Source organism: Antedon bifida, chromosome 6, assembly GCF_963402885.1.
Source record: "Antedon bifida chromosome 6, ecAntBifi1.1, whole genome shotgun sequence".
NCBI lineage: Eukaryota > Metazoa > Echinodermata > Crinoidea > Comatulida > Antedonidae > Antedon > Antedon bifida.
In genome coordinates, this window is record NC_136231.1 from 6380231 (window position 1) to 6400262 (window position 20032).

Here is a 20032-nt window from a genome sequence, read left to right on the forward strand (position 1 = left end):
ATTGTGGGTACTGGCGGAAACATGTTCACCATTTTCAGTATCCTCACTAAGAAATCACTAAGGATGAAAACTGTCAACTATTTTATAATTAATCTAGCAGTAAGTGACCTACTAACCACTGGTGTATTATGCCCAGTGTGGGTTGTTTCTTTAATTTATAAACGGTGTGTATTTTCTGATATTTACTGTACCATAAATGGCATCATGTTATCTATTTTAACAATTTCATCTATTTATACAATTGTACTTATCTCTTTTAGTCGATTTATATATGTTGTTTACAAAAATCGCTATGTTAAATTATTTACAAGTGTTACAAGTATTAGCATGTGTGTGTTTATTTGGATAGCATGTATAGCTACAGTTATTCTTCCTAACTTCAACAATTTTAATATAGAATTCCATAAGGGAATACTGATGTGTGCATATGCTAGCAGAAGTGGGGCCGCAGTTAGCGGTTTGACTAGCACTGTGGGATTTTGTTTTATTCTAAGTGTTGCGTTCTACGGACTACTTTTTAGGCATGTTTACAAAAAACGAATACACGTGGAAAACGAAAGAAATCCTGACATTTCTATGTTTAAAACATATTTCATTTTGTTTGTTATGTTCGGTCTAACATACATGCCTTTTGGAATCATGAAACTCAAAGAGGTTAATGACGAATCCTTATCGTACCTTTGGCAAGCCACTATGTTGATATTAGTATCAAATTCTTGCATGAATCCTTTCATATATGGTTGGCGTAACAAAATAATAAGACAGTCATTCCTGAAATTAGTTCAGTGTCAGAAATGAAAGAAAGTTTTTTTCCATAACATTTAATGTAATATCTTGATTATGATTGGCTATTGTTTGTCTTTGAATGTACATTTTACAATCAACTATGACAGTAAAAAAGCTCGCAAAGTTTAGCTAAATCACTCGTATTTTGTTAATTTTTTTTGGTGTCAATTTTTAAACATAACTTTGAAGAAACAATAACATAGGCTTGTACAGTATAAATTATTTTGAGCATAAGTTAGAATAGGCTTATATACAAATGTGACCTTTTATCTCCCCCCAATAAGCGACTTCGATAACTCCAGAGGGTGACATATTTACAAGGTCAATCGGGGCAAAAAGTTCCATCTAGGCCCGAGGCTAGCGTGACGATGCAAATTTACATGACTGACTTAACCTTAAATAAATATGGCGCCTTCTGGAGTTATCAAAGTCGCTTATACTGATCATTATAACGATACTACGGAGGGCTACACATGAGATGCCATTTTGACAAATCAAATTCTAGTATTTACATATGCTAATTATTATATCTTAATACTTGAAAGGTTTCTAATCGACAGTTATTACAAGATGGGGTGAATGGACAAAGATTTAATTTAAAAAGTCCATGCGAAAAAACAAAATCTTTTACAGTGTACCAACACCCCCACATTTTAACTTTTGAGTAGTACTGTAATTATAAACATGATTAAACTGCAGATTTTAATAGAAAACAAAAGAAATAACCTTCAATGGCCGCTTGTCCTGATAACAAATAAAGCAATTTTCAACTTATATACGCTAGATATACTAAAATATTTAATACCCTATTCAGACGAGCCAAAATATTTCACCTTTATTCAATGTAGTTGAAGAATTGTGATAATTTTCGTTGATCTTCTGTTGAAAGTTGAATTCCCCTAAAAAAGAAGATAAATACTAATAACTTATCCAAGGCTATTGGAAATTAAATTATGGTGGGGGGGATGAAAATTGTTATCATGGTGCACAGATCTGAAAATGGTTTGAAGAGAAGGCATGAGATATCTCGAATCTTAACTTCGTTTTAAGTCAATGAGTTTGAGCCACTTTTCAATATAACCTAAGAAAATATTTAAGGTATTTTTTCTTAATTAAAATCCTAAATTCGAAAAACTGAATTGGTTTGATAAATAAAGCCTCACCTCTTAACTGTATTGAAAATATTAATAAATGCCAGTTTAATCAAGGACATTATTTCTGATTATTGTTTACGATTGTCTAAAGATGTTTATATGACTTATTGTATTAATAAAAATAATTCTCTTACTTGAGATGCTGTCCGAATCTGGCCACAATACGATGGATTGCCGTCTTTAACGCCTCCATCACCGAATTCTGTAACTTGTATACCGCCGTGTCTTGTTCTGATATTGTACTCTTAGTGTGTATGGAAGTTGGTCTTTGATTTAACTTGGTGTATTTACTCAAAGCCTATTAAAAATAAAAGAAAAATATGAAACGTTTTGTCTGTTGTTAGTGTAATACAATTGTATCAAATCTACATGTCAATCTTTATTCATGATGATAATATTAAATGATGATGATGATGATGATGATAATAATAACAATGATTATGATGATGATAATAATAATGATGATGATGATGATGATGATGATGATGATGATTATGATAATAATGATGATAATAATAAAAATGATAATAATGATGATGATGATAATGAGTATGATGATGATGCTGATAATGAGTAAGATGATGATAATAATAATAATGAAGATGATGATGATGATAATAATAATGATTATGATGATAATAATAAGGATAACAATGATGATAACAATACTAATGATGATGATAATAATTATGATAATGATAATAATGATTATAATAATAATATAATAAACTAAACAATAAAAATCATGTATTTTGTGAAATCTAACACAGAGACTTGCAGAGCTTCCAACTCTGAAATGTGAAATATTGGCAGACTTTATAAAAGCTTGGCCAAACCATAGGGGTGCTATATTTATTAAGAAATATATCCAAACATAGAGGGTGCTATTTAAACAAATTTCTGGTATCCATAGTAAACAATGGGTATGCTAGGTGCTTTCCAATGTGTAGCATATAAGCTGATGTATATTGTGTGGTTTTGTAACTTATACCCCTTTCACACCAAAAGCAAAACTCTAGAGACACTCTGGAGTTGACTCCCCGATGTTTTGGTGTGAAAGGTAAAATGAAACAACTCTGGAGTTCAAAACAGCGTGGTTGAACAGCTGAACCTTCTCCGGAGGGCGAACTGCGGGGACACACCAGTGTTTTGGTGTGAAAGGTACCAACATCAAACTCCAGAGTTTTTAGGTCAAAAGGTCATCCTCACACGATCACTCATTACTTTAGTTTTATTTCAAAATACTTTAAGTATTTGCACAAAATGTATAGCGGGTCTAAAAAATAATAAGTAGTATCAATAAACATTATATGACTTCTGAGACTTTTGAAAATAATTATTAAATTAAAAATATTATCACTTAAAATGATTCTAATTATCGTCGCTATGTAAACAAACAAAATAGAGGGGGACATATAAAATTTTATTTTATAAACCCCGGTGTTGATTGGTTGGTGTGAAAGGGGTATCTCCGGAGTTTCTCAACGTTTTGAATGGTCATAAACCCTGGGGTGTCTCCGGAGATCACTCCAGAGTTTTGGTGTGAAAGAGGTATAAAGGAGGAAATGTCTCGGCAACTAATTTTTTTAGTTAACCAAAAGGGGTCTAAGGTAATGGTATGTAAGCGATATAGCTTACATACCATTACCACAACCTGAAGAATATAATAATACATAACTTTCATTTCCACAAAATGACGTAAAATTTAAAATGTTCACCCATCCATGGCTACATTGAAGCAACACGGTATGGATGCGAAACTTACCGAATGCAGACCAAGCAAAGCAGATATTACGTCCGGTAACGACTGCTGGACAACACCGAATGTATCTTCATCATAAGATGCTACTACTAGATTTGATAATCCTGAAAAAGAAATACAGTATTACATACAGGTTAAACACTTGTGGATTATCTTGATACTTTCATTGTACTTGACTAAAGTTATATTGCATGCATGGCTGAACATTCTATAGTGCCCTCTAACCTACTGTGTAAATTTAGATTTTGCCCCAGTAGTGGTAAATAAAAAGAATACTTTCTGTCTGCCCCCCCTGTCTACACTATCAAACTAAAAAAAATGTGATGTGCCCAAATATGGTAGTGATATGCTTAAATATGGTAGTGATATGAAATCATCATGTCCATATATGGGCACATCACATTTTTTTGTCACATAGAGTTTGTGTAGACAGAGCTTTAAATATGAGAAGTATGTATACCTTCTAAGGCCCATTGCTGAAGTTGGCTTTCACGAAATACCATTCCTTGATCAAAGTCTGGGAATGTATTGGTTAAGTACACTACAATCTGAAGGTGTTTTAGGACCTCAATCCAATTTGCTGAAGCTGTTTCAAACCAATTTTTTACATCTGCAGAAGAAAAGATGTATACTTGTTACATACATATGAGAGGGATATGGTGTAATGGTTAGAAGTACTGGACTAGCATGTGAGAGACATGGATTCAAGACCTCTGTGGGCCATATTGCTTGTGTCCTTAGAAAACACATTACTCTCATTGTCGGATGGGATGTAAAGTTGTTGGTCCCCTGTACATACGATGTTCAGGCACAAAAATACATAACAACAAGACAGCAGTGCAGCGCCCTGGGATTGCCATGAGTGCAAAGCACTATCGAGATGGCTCTCCATATACTGCACTGCATGGTAGGCTCTGCACTATGTGGGTTGAGGGTCTAATCCAAATTTCCTCAGTTTCCATTTAAATGTTAATGAATGTAGTATGTAGAAAATATACATAGGTTGCTACACAAGCAGTAGAATACTTTACTTATACAATCACGGTTTAACAAATTGTTGTTAAACATGTGTTTCAAAGAATGTATGTATGGAACGGTAAAGTGAAAAAAAAAGATTTAAAAAGAATCCTAATATATGAGTAAACAAAACAACCCCAACAAATAAAATTTGGTAAAGCTTAAAAATAATTGTATTTCTTACAAGATTTTGTAACCTGTACTACTTTCAGTTGACCATTCTGTCGGCGTCGTGGAGGTTGCAATGACTTCTGGGTAATTGATGAATATGGAGATTGTACAATATCTGGTCCTAAGGATTGCACAGTGCGATAACGTGGTGTCTGTGGAGTACCTACAGAGAACAAATTATTTATTTGACTTTATACAAATAATGAACGTTTATGAGCGCAATATACAATTATAATTTCATGAGGTGAAAATAGTACATTTCATTTAAAAAAAAAAATTAAAATATTCGTTCCATTTCATCCTAAAGCTTATCAACTTATGTGAAAAAAAAATGTGATGTACCCATATATAGACATGATGTCACTACCATATTTGGACACATTACACATTTTTTTTTTCAAACTAGTTTACAAATATAATTATGCCTTTCTCACTATATGAAGTAAAACAAGTAATTTGTAGGGATATGAACGTTGGAAAATATTTGCATTAGCGAATTGTTGTCAAATGCTGATTTGCCTTTACCTTGTGAAATATCTGTCTGCTTCACTGAATTTTTGCTGTCGCCGTTAGACGCTCCTGTTATCATCACCTTCTGATTATAAGCTGTTAGCTGATTGGTCAAGCAGTACACAGTTGATAGGCATTCAGCTGAAATACGGTTCCAGTTGTGACTGTGATGACCTTGAGAAAAATAAAGTTGAATTTAGAGTCATCTTTAATTTTATACCAAATATATTTGAAAAGGGGTGGAGGTGGGATATGGAATCTGACATTGATGGTGATTATATGATAAAGAAACTAAATAAGCATATGGCTGTTTGTAAGAAACTAAAGGAAATTTGTAGAAGAAGCCTCCTTAAATAACCTCTATTAAAGGGGCACTTTCCTGTGAAACGAATGAGGGAAAATGCATTTTGAACATTACAGCCAACCTTTGTCCCCTTAATAGAGGTTCTACTGCATACTGTTAATCTGCTCTTTAACAAGTTTTTACTACAACTTAAAAAATTTTCGAGCACCCTTTATTTTCGCCACTTTGACTTGTTGACGTTCATCGCGGAGGCTAAATACATTCACCAATTTGGTTCAACAAATTACACAAGAAACTCAAATCGCGAAAATAAAAGGTCGTGGAATAGTTTAAAATTGTAAAATCGCGCAAATTTAGGGCTGCAAAAATGTTGGGCTTTACAGTATTCAATCCAATCAAAGTACATCTCACCTGGTTGGCTGAGAGAAAACACCTCAATACGCTTTTTTGCATCATGCCTTGACAGGATGCTAAGATCTAGGAACGCAAGGTGTCGTACTAAAGAGGGCGCTCGTGTAGACATTACGGAATGGAGGCATCTCTCCAACTGTTCAGCATATGGAGTGTCAATAAGGAAGGGATAAGACTAAAATAGAAAAGGAATAATGCAAGTATAAAAATACACAAAATATAAATATGCTAATAAATTCATTTATGTACAGTACTTATTTAATAATAATAATCAAGGTTTATTTATTTCAATTGTTCTTGCAGTTAAAAAAAAACTGAATTACAACAATCGTGACAATTTATAAAAATAGTAAAAATTGATATATTAGATATTATTATCCATATGGATGACCATTCCATAAGTTTCCGGAAACTATGAATGATCTTGACCTCTTGATCTCAGATATCATACAGAATGTAATTAATAAAGTGCTAATTATATTCTTACCTCTGAATTATATATCTTAAATAAATAAACACCAAGTTTCCAGACAAATGTGAAGCCAGTAGCCACTAGCCAAAGTTTCCACAATAAAGAAAATTGCAAAAATCCGTGTAAAGAATTAAGAGGTGCGTCCATGGTTCCATTAAGTTGTAAAGCGCTTAGGAGACATGACTTAACAAAACAACCTTGAAAAAGAAATAGTAATTCAACATAAAATAAGTAAATAAAAGTTACAGCAAAGTCACATTCATATATAAATAATTGGATGAGGAAAACAATGGAAGACAACAAGGTGAGCTTCAATTTAAGCAAACCAATAGAAATGCTAATATAGCAGGCCTGTTTAATAATAATAACAACAATATCCTGGATGTATAAAGTGCCTAATGTTGTTGTGTACAATACACTAAGAGAGGAAAAAAAAATCAGTCTCCTGATAATCGTGCAAGTTCCCTGATATTTCAAATGATCTCTTGTCCCCCACTAAAGTGCAATTCCTCCCATTGTTTTGGATTATACTAAAAAACATTTATTATTACTTTTGTATAATTTCACAATTTAACCTTTACTACTAGGCCCTTAGTTGGCGTGCAAATTTTAGAATGCACATCATTAAATGCCATGCTTGAGAAGGTAATCTGCCACATAGGTTATACTATAGATGCTGGTGCCTAATGGCGAATTAACACAGATGAGCGGTAATGGTAAGTGGAAGAACCGTGTAGATTGTTCCATGTAGAATATGTATCTATCCTGAGTGGAAACCACTCATCCGATCCACGTTTTGTTGTTAAAACAAAAAACATAGATTCTATATCTTATTGCCGTTACTGCTCTTCTATGTAAATTTGCCCTAAGGTTGTACTCTCTGCTTGGATGTATTAAAAAAAATTATAGCACCCTCCATGGTTCTTGATATTTCAATTTCCAAGTTGGGTAATTTTGTAATAGTAAATCATCATCAGTATTTATGGTCATAATGCACAGCCATTGAATTACAACAAATGAATGCACAAGATTGCCAATATATTGACGATATAATAGTAACTAAAATATTATTGGATGTGTTCAAATGTGCAATTAGTACAAACAATTTTGATAGTACAAACAATTTTGATACTGGCAAACATGCTGCAATACAAACAATTCAGATAGAGTCTCACCTATGAAAAAGTATGATAAATAGAAGTAGATAGTATGTTTCATCGACGCAATTCCACATTTGATCAAGCTGGGATAGATGAAGTCTCGAACTTTGCAAAACTTTCTCTGCTGTTTTAAGAAAATAAAAAAAAATATATTTTGGTGTGGCTTTAAATCTAAATTTTCAATAAATCAATGTATTTATAAAAAAAACTTAAAAACAGTAGAACCCAAAGGATTCCAAACCCAACAAAGTGTCCCCATAAAAGGACATTTGTGATATATTGCCCCTTGTGTGTTCACAGGAAATGTCCCCTTAATAGGGTGTCTTGAAATAGGTGTTCTCTGGGTTACATTTTTTAAAGATCCCAGACGGTCATTATCTAAGACAATAACAAATGCGTGAAAATATTAATTTAAAAATCTATATTTTTTTTTATATTAATACAGTCAACTCTCCCAATAACGGACACCTTTGGGGTGGCTTAATATGTCTGATTTTCAGAATGAAAAAAATGAATTTGGGACCCATTTGAACCTCAAGAAAAGTATGGTTTTGTTTTGAGTTTTTGTGTTTCCGGTTTTCAGAGAGTCTAGTCATTTTTTTGGATCAAACACTCCCATAATACAGCTAGTAATCAGCGCAAAGTTGTGTCTTGATCTAACCGGGATCCCATTTATACACCTGAGTGGAGAGAGGCAAACGTAAGTAAAGTATCTTGCCTAAGGATAAAAGCAATGTGGCGAGAGTTGGATTTGAACCTCAATCTCACGATCAATAGTCTAACGTCCAACACACTGCGCCACACGCCCGAACACTGCGTCACAAGCCTGAACATACCTGAACAGGACTGAAATCCATAACATATTCATGCTGTAGAAAGAACTGTACAGCAAATATGAAACCCTATGAAGATAAAAAAAACCCAGTTAAAATCATATATGGCTATTATCACAACTCTACTGTAAGTCAGCTCTACTAGTTTGGCCATGGAGTAGAACAGTTATAGAAGGCATATACTACAGGTTAGGCTTAACGAACAAGCAGTCTCGCATTTAAATAATCTAAATAGAACCATTAAATAGAATATTGAATAACACTGCAAGTAATACAAAGTTAACCAGTCAAATGGCAAGGATATAATAAATTAAATTAATAAATTAAAGCACTAAGAAACTGTGAAATACTTGGCAAAATATTGCCATAGAGGGCGCATGTTCATATTTTGGCCCATTTCTAAAGAATAGAAATGTTTCTTTTTCTATTTGTGAAGTAGTAGTAGTAGTGCTGTTCCACCGTACCATGCCGAGAATGTTAAAGAGTCGCTATCCAATCGAGTTTGAACAATACCATGAAAGCCCCAGTGGTCTAATGGTTAGGACAACTGCATATCAAGCAGACGGTCCGAGTTCGAGTCTCGGTTGGGGCGACTTTTTCTCTTTCTCACAGATTTCCTCATCTTTATCGTTTCAAATTAATTAATTAAATTTCAGTATATCACCGGGCGGTTTAGAATGAATGTTCTTTGCCTGATGTGTCTATATGTATATAATTTTTTCTCACGTATGAAGGTTTTTTATATAATAATGGTATGCAGTATAAACAAAAAAAATAAATGAGAAACATGGCATAAAATAAACATGAAATGTCTTGTATGTACACGGCCGAAAGCGTGTGGCATATTTGGCGTTTTATTGATTTTGGTTTAAAGACACAGTGATTAGTGCAACCATTGTATATTAAATAACTAATTTTCTTGAAATTCAATAGGCATGTTCTGTGAGTATATACCTTACACCGAAATATTCAGAATGATAATTTGAAAATTATAGGCACTATCATGCTCACAACCAAACAAACAAAGCAAGTACTACACTTAGTAAAATAATATTTTGCCAAGTAATAATTATAAATCATACTTACAATAAAACCTGAATGAATGACAACTACGACATGCTTTTCATTTAAACATAGTCCTTGTATTTGAGGGCAATTACCAATTAAGGTACTGTACTTTGTACCTAACTGAGCCGAAATAAACCAGGCTGTGAGAGCTGAGTAGAGTGTAATAGCAAAAATCTGTAGAGCATGCATTGGCTCAATCAGGTCCAACAGAAATGATAATCGATTTCTTCTTATTACTGGAATGACTAAAAAGAAGCATTATTAAAATATGAAGAAAATTGGAGAACATAGCGAATAGTTCACAGAGGGGCAGTAATTTATTTTTGAGGAATAACTTTTATAATTTGTTTTTATAATAGGGAGGGTTCGATTTGAGATGACTATGAAGTGCATGGAGGAAGTTTGGATTTGTTCTTCTTCAATCTGTTCCTTCATGTTGCTTCATAATAATAATAATTTATAGAGTTTATTCCACAAAAAAAAAAAAAAAAATAGATAAATTTAGGTATTTCATCAATATTATATATTGTGTGAGTAAAAGTTATAAGCTATTTGTGATCCATCAAAATATATTTTGATATAATTTATTAATTTACCTGTGATATGTCGGACATTGAGCAATGTCACAAACAAACATGACATTATAAGAATTGTCACCATTCCTATCATCTTGAAAGAAAATATGAAGAAAATCCACTCTGTCAAAAAAAAATATTTGAAGATTATAATTAGAAATTGTAATGTAATATGTTATATTGTACATGAGCATAAACCAAACTTGAATGGGTTTTGATGATTTTGCAGTGGGGATAGTAAAGTTTTTCTATACCAAAATGAAAAATCATGTCTTTAAATTATTACCTGAGAGCCATGTAATAGGATGTAATGGGTCAAAAGCTAACAGAAGGCTGTAAACAGCGGCAAAGAACGGCAGCAGCATCGTCATCCAGGCAAAACTTGCACAACTCCTCCATAAATAATCCTGCAAGACAATATTTGATGGATGATAAGCTACAATTATATTGGTGGTACATTGATAAGATTCAGTCTAGGCTAGTAATACTCTCTAGTATTTGTCCCTTTGTATGTTGTGTGCTTCCTGATCTTGTTTAGAAATTAATTATAACATTGTTTATTTAATTAATATAATAATATTAATAGATCTAGGCTTAGCCTTATAGTTTTTGTTGTTTGTTATTGTTTATTATATTAAATTGAAAAACTGAAACTAAGCCTTAGGCTAGAATAGAGATAATATTATGCACTTGTCAATTGCATGACCCACTATACGACCCCCGGGAGAGGTGCGTCATTTGTCCGATGTGCGTCATACCTTATGAATACCATGACGCACCTGTACGTAAAAAATGTGACCATTTTGACGCACTGTGACCATGTTTTTTATAATATTTTTAGTGGTAAAGTGACGGACATTGACACAACACAACATCGTTCATTGATGTGACGTACCTTCTAGGTTTTTTGATGCACCACTGCGTCATTAATTATTTGTAAATGATGCACCTCTCCCGGGGGTCGTATAGTAGGTCATACAATTGACAAGTGCATTAACTAAATAATAAAATAGATACTATAGGCTAGTAATGTATTTATTTAGGCCTAGGCCTTTATATTATATTTCATAATTATTTTTTTTTCACTGCCTCATCATCATTTATTTTTATTTCAAAAAAATTTTATGAGGGTGGTCCATCCAGCATCAGCTGATCATTAGGGACCCTCAAACAATACAAACAGTAAATACAAAATAAAATATAAAAACACAAAATCAACCAAGAAATAAAAAATAAATATAGGCTAGGCCTATATATAAATATACAGTAGTAGGCCTAGGGGCCTAGGCCTAGGCCAACAAAGAAAGAAGGATAAAAAGAAATAAAATCAGAGAGAGAGAAACAGGTGTTTATCATCATGTTTATGGCCAAAACAATTATGGAGCAATAATCTTATGGCTAGGCCCCCTTATACTATGGATTTCCTTCAAGCGCAGTGCATTCCTGCCTACGACACCCACTCAGCTCGGCAAGCAATCTTCATTAACTGACCACCTAGCCTAGGCCTGACTTGACTTATAGAGGCCTAGCCTAAGCCTAGGCATATAGACTATTCACCTACGTATTTCATATTTTAAGGATTATTTTGTTCACAATGTTTTTACCTCCTTCATAAACCAGTGCGTTGAAAAAGCCATTATGATTTGCAGAAGAAATAAAATAAGAAAATCAGGAAACAACTTGATTTACCCGCGTTCGTTCCCCCATGCACAATGTTTTCGATTTGTTTTACGTCCATGCGTTCAAAACAGCGCCACCTCTCTCCATAAACTTTTGACACAAAAAAAACACCGCTCACAACCAACACACAACACTCACACATCCCACACCCACCGCACGACACGGCGGACACCGGACGGTAATAAAAGGGAATATTTTCGTCAATTTACATTACTCTTATATATCGATATAGGGTAGATGTAACTGTGATGGTTTTTAAATAGTGAATGGTATTTACATGTATTTATTTGAATCAATTATTCATTTTGGGCAAAAACTAATTCGGCGAAACATGGCGGCTAGCAGTAATACATGGGTCAAGCATGGAAACAACGCAGCAGACTACGACGGTACCAACGCCGGGATGAGCAACCGGTTGGTGTGGGTTGATCTGGAAATGACAGGCCTAGACATTGATACCTGTCATATCATTGAAATGGCTTGTCTTATTACAGATGACAACCTTAATATGGTTGCTGAGGTACATAATTTGGCGCTAATTTAGTTTTTTTGATAATATATATTTTAATCAGCCATATGATATGTAGGCTAGGCCTATTAATACTATGGCAGATTTTTCAGTTACCACAAACAATACATCATAAATAGGCCTATATTATATATATACCTACAATATAGTAGAGTACTACTAGTACTACACTACTTTACTAACCTACTAACTTGATTTAATTATAATAATAAAACACGAACTAACTAACTAACAGGAGGCCCCCTCATTGAATTTCTATCACCACACGGTTCTTCTTACTGGTTCGGAAATGTTCTTTAATAGACAGGCAGCCCAGAGACATTTGGTTAGATGAGCTAGGTACCAATATCTGACTATTTAAGTGTGTTGGGGGTCACTTGAAGTCAATGAAAATGGGAGTCTGCCGGGTACCCCCTGCTGCGTCTAGACCGAGGGGACTCCGAAAGGTGCTAAAAAATCGGCACCGGTTAGATGAGAGAGATACCACCTAATTTTACCACCATGGGATGCCCATTGGCATCCTTATACCAGTATCACAAATGACAGACTTTTTGTCTGCTGCAATAGGCCCGCCAGACCCCCCGAGGGAGGGCCTAAAATGGGGCTAGCATAGATGAGTGAGGTACCACTCAAAATTAATGCCAAATGAACAAGTTGTGTTCATACAATACTAAATGGATAACAACAGACTAATTGTCTGCTGCACCGCAAGTACCAGACACCCTAAAGTTAGACTAGAGACCCCCTTCCCCCAACTAGCCCAGCTTAGATATTGTAGATACCACCAGCAACCAATGTTATATGATTTAGCACATTGTAAGCAATACCAAATGACCTATTACAGACTATCTGTACACTGCCTTCAGGGGTTATGGTTCGGGCGAACCCCCCTTTACAGCGAACCCCCCCCCCCCCAACCGACTGCGAACCCCCATCCCCGACATCCCCAATACCTCATCACCCTTGTCTCTGAAAATCCTCCAAATGCGTGCCCCACAATACAAAAGGTTATTTGTAAATTGAAAAATTCGTAAACTCGTTGTGAATAACTCATACCGTCTAGACAAACGCGTACCTATTGTTTATCACTGGCAGTCAGCATGCTTAAAGTATATAGCCTTCCATCAAAAAATGGAACGCTGCGGTTACCTACAATATTTATGTGTGACTATGAAGTATAGTGTATCATCATCATAGAGGATTATAGTGAATTTAATATATTACACTATAATATCTATGGTATCATGTACTGTAGTTTACATTAGGCCTATAGCATTCGATTATTTTTTTCTAGACCACCAGCCGATACGTAGGCCTACTCAACTGTATCAATACCACCTATTTACATTGATATATTTAGTTTCCTCAACAAATTGCTGTAAATAAATATAGATAGAGCTATCAGGGGCAGTCGCAGGACTATTTTAAGAGGGTTGCTCAAAGACTCCAGGGCTGTAGACACTGAGTATTTGAGCAAGCAAATTGTTAAATGACACCCCTAGACGGCCGCAAATGGTACTCTTGCACGTAAAATGCATGATAAATTTGTTTTCGTTCAATGCGAACGTCACATGGAAGGTACTTTTGGTACGGTAATGCATTCTAATAACTGTACTCAATTAATGTAAATTAATTATCAATTAATAATTTTAAAAAGTTATACAAAAAATATGAAGCTGTTGCTATAAATATATTGAGCAAAACATGAAATTGTATTAATTTGAATTAAATGCTAAGTCAGATGTTAAAACCACAATTTCCAAAAATTCATTTTTATTTATCCACTATATAAACTTTACAAAAGTGTTGTTTTAAACCACACTCCAAATAAAACAAAGAAAATAATGATAGGACATTTGCAGAAAGAAGCAAACTTTGCTCTGCTACCGGTATAACACGGTTTAAACTTCGGAACGTCTATAAATTAGGCCTACTACGGAAATTCGGCCTAATATTTACGAACGTACGGAAATGAAGATAAATAGGGTACTACACGCATCGGAAATACAAAACTATACTCACAATTATGATTTGGCCTAAAAATTGGCCTTAGATTATGAAAAACCCCCGGCAAACCGCAATAATTATGGACAAATCGATTATTAGCCTTGGCAATATGCCTAATATTTAAAAGGAATGAATATAGGCTATATTTCGTTTGTCGATGAATTTTTGAATTCATGTGTGAATGATTGATCCATTAGAGGTAATCTGTGATGGCTCTAGTAACACTGCTATGCGTGGGTAATTTGTGAATAGCGTAGTATGCTACTGTACATACACAAGCCTAGATAGGGAAGATCTGTACTGTAGTTCATTGCGAGAGGAGGGGGAAGTCCGGTAATGTGTCATGAAAAATGTAACAAGCCAGAGATGAAATAAAATCACTAACATTTAGCTGATTGTCATTGTTTTAGTCGTCGTCAGAAGTTTATCGACCGACATCTATTTCTCATGTGTAGTAGAGCGTTTCTTTGATTGAATAATATTGTTTGTATTATAACACAAGTTCATTTTAGATTTTCAGTAAATTACCAATGGTTTATTCAAAGTCAAACTGTAACTAATCCCTCACTATTCAATCAAAATGTTATTGATACTACTATATTGTTGAAAAATGGATTGCGTGATAAGAAAATGGATTGATAGTAAAACGTAATAAAGATACGTTCTTGTCTGGTTATTAGGTATTCATGCTCTGATGAAGCAGAGGATTATTTTTATAGCGTTCCATTTAAAATAAATGTTATTACAAAGAAATATTTTGGTTGTGAAGGTCGTTTTAACAATTAGGCTAATATCAAAACATTCAACAATGATAAAAAGTATGATCGTTTTGTTCAATGGTAGCATGCTGCATGAGAGTGTTTTTCCGGCCAATTAGAGGTGCCATTTATCATGAATGTTATGTGCCCTGGCCTTGGCCCTGGCAGACCCCTCTAAAGTTCGACTAGAGACCCCAAGTATAGCCTACCTTAGATAGTGTAGATACCACCAGCAGCAAAAAAACCCACAAAACAACATGTTTAATCGAACTAACATCAAACAATTGAAAATATATCCCATCAATGACGATAAAATGACCATTACCATTCTAAAGGGAAAATAGTTTAAGAGTTTCACTTAAAACTTATATAAGCCAAATAATAAATACTTTTCAATGCATGAGATTGTTGGAATCTACCTATATTTTCAATTGTTTTGTGTTAGTTCGATTAAAGTTAAACTTTATTCAATTAAACATGTTGTTTTGGGTTTTTTTTGCTGCTGGTGGTATCTACAATATCTAAGGTAGGCTATACTTGGGGTAAATGGGGTCTCTAGTCGAACTTTAGAGGAGTCTGCCAGGGCCAAGGCAGTGTACAGATAGTCTGTAATAGGTCATTTGGTATTGCTTACAATGTGCTAAATCATATAACATTGGTTGCTGGTGGTATCTACAATATCTAAGCTGGGCTAGTTGGGGGAAGGGGGGTCTCTAGTCTAACTTTAGGGAGTCTGGCACTTGCGGTGCAGCAGACAATTAGTCTGTTGTTATCCATTTCGTAATTGTATGAACACAACTTGTTCATTTGGCATTAATTTTGAGTGGTACCTCACTCATCTATGCTAGCCCCATTTTAGGCCCTCCCTCGGAGAGTCTGGCGGGCTTATTGCAGCAGACAAAAAGTCTGTCGTTTGTGATACTGGTATAAGGATGCCAATGGGCATCCCATGGTGGTAAAATTAGGTGGTATCTCTCTCATCTAACCGGTGCAGATTTTTTTAGCACATTTCGGGGTCCCCCCGGTCTAGACGCAGCAGGGGGTACCCGGCAGACTCCCATTTTCATTGACTTCAAGTGACCCAACACACTTAAATAGTCAGATATTGGTACCTAGCTCATCCAACCAAATGTCTCTGGGCTGCCGGTCTATAAGTGAAGGAAGGTGGTGTCAAGAAAAATATTGTCCGGCCGGGCTCTTGATTTGCCTCAAAAGCCACTGCCAAAATTGCTAATAATTCTTGGACGTTTTTAATGACTAATATTTAATATTCATCAACATCCACCTGTGCTTGGTGGGTACTGTGATTTTAACATTCCACGGCCAGTGCCTAAAATAAAAGTAGGCTAGTATGGTACTTGGATTGAGTTTAATTAACCCAAATGTAAATTTACCTTTGTTTTAGGGTCCAAATCTTATTATTCATCAACCAGAAGATATCTTAGAAAATATGAATGATTGGTGCAAGGAACATCATGGGAAATCTGGCTTAACGGAAGAAGTTCGCAGAAGTACGCTCAGCTTAGAGAATGCCGAATACCAAATGTTGGGGTTTATACGGCAGCACACACCCCCAGGGAAATGTCCCCTTGCCGGAAATTCAATACATGTGGACAAGAAGTTTCTAGAGAAGTACATGAAACAATTTATGTATCATCTTCACTATCGTATTGTAGATGTCAGCACAGTGAAAGAATTATGCAGGTTAGTATGAATGGTCTGAAAACTTTAGCTTAATGGCAATGCTCCTTGACTTCATGGCTTTGTCTAAGTCTAATTTGTGATCCTGCAACAGCTGTAGTTGTACTGTGTGTTTATTTACCTCTGCCAAGGAGGTATGTGTAGTCAATCGCTTGTGTGTGTTTGTCTGTTTGTTTGTTTGTTAGCAGGATTACTCAAAAAGTAATTGTAAGATCTTTACCAAAATGAGAATACAGATAGATATGTGGTCAAGGGTTTCCTCTTCAGTCTAAGACTGTTCTCCCAGAGGACCCAGTGTATATAATTATATGATGAGTTTGTGACAATGGCTGTGTGTGAACTAGTACTAGTACTCGTCTCGAAAGATGTACTAGGTTCTTTAAAGTGCACATGAGCCAGATGTGTACACTGGACATACGGTTTATAGTCCTTATTCGAGAAGACTTGTTTTACCACCAGAACCATGGAGCGTGAGTGAGCCTCAAACCCTTGTCGATGTTATTGCTACGTATTACGGTTCCACTCTCTTAACAGTTCGGCCACTCACTGTTCTGTTCTAATTTGTAAAACTTTAGTTCCCACTCCTTACACTACAGTAAGTATGCTAAACTATTATTTTTCTTTTATATTTTAGGCGATGGTATCCGACTGCATTACATACCGCCCCTTCCAAGATGGCCGCACATCGTGCATTGGATGACATAAAGGAAAGTATCAAGGAACTGAAATACTATCGACAAAACATCTTTCTACCTCCAGTATAATGTTAAATTATTTCTATAATTTATTCATATCAAATTAAACTGTATACTATATATTATTCATTAAAAGCAGGGTAAGGATCTGTGCTAAAAAAAAGGGATTTGAGAAATAGATTTGGCCAGGGGAAATACATATGGTTCTTGTCACCACCTCTTAAAATGTTGGTGGAATATTTTGGTCATCTTTCATCACAAGGTTCACACAAGTTGTGGTAACGTAGCTACAGCAGTCTTAAAACCTGTTAGGCCTACAATTACATAAAATTACGGAAAATCATGTTTTGTGAACAAATATAAAATTATAAACAAATTTTTGTTTTGCGACTGATGAGAACCACGTCATCTATTTCGCAGGGCCTTATCAATAACATAGTATGTGTCTATTATTATTGCACTTTTTTTGCAGTTTTCTTGGTCAATACACTATAATACACGGTTAGAGAGATTCCCTCGGGAATAATGACCGGGTTGGTTAAACTTACCAAGTTGTTTAAACGTCTCTTTATCATCCTTAATTGTAGTTGATTTTATGAATTGGTTAATATAACATTTCAAATGATTAAATAAATGTATCGACATTCATTGTTTTCTAGTGCTATTTTTAATATAAAAAAAGACTGCATTTTGGTAATTTATCTGGATAATCTGGAGAGGCAAGTCTGTTGTAGTTTTTAAAATTAGCAAACTCAACCTATAAGATTGTACATATAATAGTCTGTAGATAAATGTTTCTAAGAAACATATACATCTAGAAAAAGCTATGGTAAAGGGTTTTAATTTAACGTGGTTGATTTGTAGGCCTTGTCTTTTGAAAATGATAAGTGTATACGAACAAATGTACTTCTCAACACTTTTAGTCATTGTTCAGGTGTGCTGCTTGTATCATGGTTGGTAGAAGGTTACCAAATTTAAGTGTGCTGTAAATGGCACACATCAAGGGCATTTTAAGAGTGTGCTATGTGTATAATCGCAGTCTCATGCCTCTAAAGACAAGGATATGCCCTAAATGTTCTTAAATATGTTTTTTTTTCGGTTAGGTTAATTTTTCTATTTGAATGCAGGGTATCAACCAGGTGCCTTGTAGAGGCTGAAAATGCGTGGTTCTCACTAGAGACGCAACACAACGTAAGGGATTTGACCAATCACAAGCGATGAATTATTCAAAATGTTGCTTGTTATTTGTCAACTTGTTTGCGTCTACGTCCTTGCATCCAAGCTTTATTGACCACTAGATAATATTTTCTGCAATAAACATGTCAAATTTAATAATTTCACAATAGTAAAATAAAATTGTGTTGTTTATATTTGTTTGAAACCATTTTAGAAACACTGTTTTTCAAATAACATGAGTACAGTACTAACAAACCATTTAATTAGTGGCCTTATATGTACTCGAACGAGGTATACAATAACCATTTTTTTAAAAGAATATACATTGACGTGGAAACAATAATCTTTATATCAATGGACCAAATACAGACACTGACATAATAATAATTTGGATTCATTTTGCTGTAAAAGACTGACCTCCTATAGGCTGTTTGTTACAGACCTCCCAATAATCAAGGGATTTCAGAAATATTGTAGAAAAAAAAATTAAAAAATTCCCCAATTAGTTAAAAAATTCCCTGATAATTAGTGTTTTAACTGCAGAAACACGGCCATAGTTATATTTTCTATTTTTATAGCATCCTCTCTTCCTTGGTAATGGTTTAATGCACTTGTCAATTGTATGATCCCCGGGAGAGGTGCGTCATTTACAAATAATTATTGACGCAGGGGTGCATCAAAAAACCTAGATGGTATGTCACATCAATGAACGTAAACAACAACAATTTAGCGATTTGTTTTTATCATGAAATACACCTGTTTGTGTAACAAGTACATATCTTGGACACCTTATTATAAAGGAAATTTGGCAAATGAAGGTGTGTCAATGTCTGTCACTTTACCTCCCAACATATCATAAACAACATAGTCACAGTGCGTCAAAATGGGTGCATCATGGTCACCTAAAGGTAAGTCATATTTTTTACGCACGGGTGAGTCATGGTATTCAAAAGGTATGACGCACATCGGACAAATGACGCACCTCTCCTGGGGGTCGTATAGTGGGTCATACAATTGACAAGTGCATAAGCATGACCAGACCATTATTCACTTTGCTATGTATAGTTTGAACTTATTGAAAAAAAACCACCAAAAACTGTTACTATCTGCAGATATATTTATGACAATAATACTGTAATGGTATTATGGTCTTCTTTTATTGCAACATTCACAAACTGTAAATACTATACTGTACATTTTGTTTGTGTTTCTGAACATGTTCTCAACTGAAAGCTTGCAGACTACTTAATTAGTAAAAATTTG

The 20032-nt window shown here is 34.7% G+C and overlaps 2 protein-coding genes across 2 annotated transcripts; one reads left to right on the top strand and one right to left on the bottom strand.

Moving 5' to 3' along the window:
- Positions 1-1298: 1298 nt before the first annotated feature.
- LOC144844937 (nucleoporin NDC1-like) lies at positions 1299-11939 on the bottom strand. Its single transcript, XM_078702050.1, has 14 exons — positions 11828-11939; positions 10510-10630; positions 10245-10346; positions 9667-9893; positions 8584-8649; positions 7763-7871; positions 6603-6784; positions 6116-6290; positions 5416-5574; positions 4904-5053; positions 4163-4312; positions 3706-3806; positions 2075-2238; positions 1299-1685 (listed from the first exon to the last, which is right to left on the bottom strand). The coding sequence occupies exons 1-14, from the start codon at positions 11858-11860 to the stop codon at positions 1622-1624; spliced, it is 1803 nt and encodes a 600-aa protein (XP_078558176.1). The 5' UTR covers positions 11861-11939; the 3' UTR covers positions 1299-1621.
- Positions 11940-12042: 103 nt separating this feature from the next.
- On the top strand, positions 12043-18961 carry LOC144844174 (oligoribonuclease, mitochondrial-like). Its single transcript, XM_078700926.1, has 3 exons — positions 12043-12423; positions 16603-16901; positions 17533-18961. The coding sequence occupies exons 1-3, from the start codon at positions 12181-12183 to the stop codon at positions 17660-17662; spliced, it is 672 nt and encodes a 223-aa protein (XP_078557052.1). The 5' UTR covers positions 12043-12180; the 3' UTR covers positions 17663-18961.
- The last annotated feature ends 1071 nt before the right edge of the window (positions 18962-20032 follow it).

Coding starts and splice junctions, on each gene's coding strand:
- LOC144844937 (XM_078702050.1), bottom strand. CDS start 11,860: ATGGCTTTTTCAACGCACTGGTTTATGAAGGAG. Junction 7,872..8,583: donor TGGATTTCAGTCCTGTTCAG/GTATGTTCAGGC, acceptor TTCTTAAAACAG/CAGAGAAAGTTTTGCAAAGT. Junction 3,807..4,162: donor TCAGCAATGGGCCTTAGAAG/GTATACATACTT, acceptor TTTCTTTTTCAG/GATTATCAAATCTAGTAGTA.
- LOC144844174 (XM_078700926.1), top strand. CDS start 12,181: ATGTATTTATTTGAATCAATTATTCATTTTGGGCAAAAACTAATTCGG. Junction 12,424..16,602: donor ACCTTAATATGGTTGCTGAG/GTACATAATTTG, acceptor CCTTTGTTTTAG/GGTCCAAATCTTATTATTCA. Junction 16,902..17,532: donor ACAGTGAAAGAATTATGCAG/GTTAGTATGAAT, acceptor TTTATATTTTAG/GCGATGGTATCCGACTGCAT.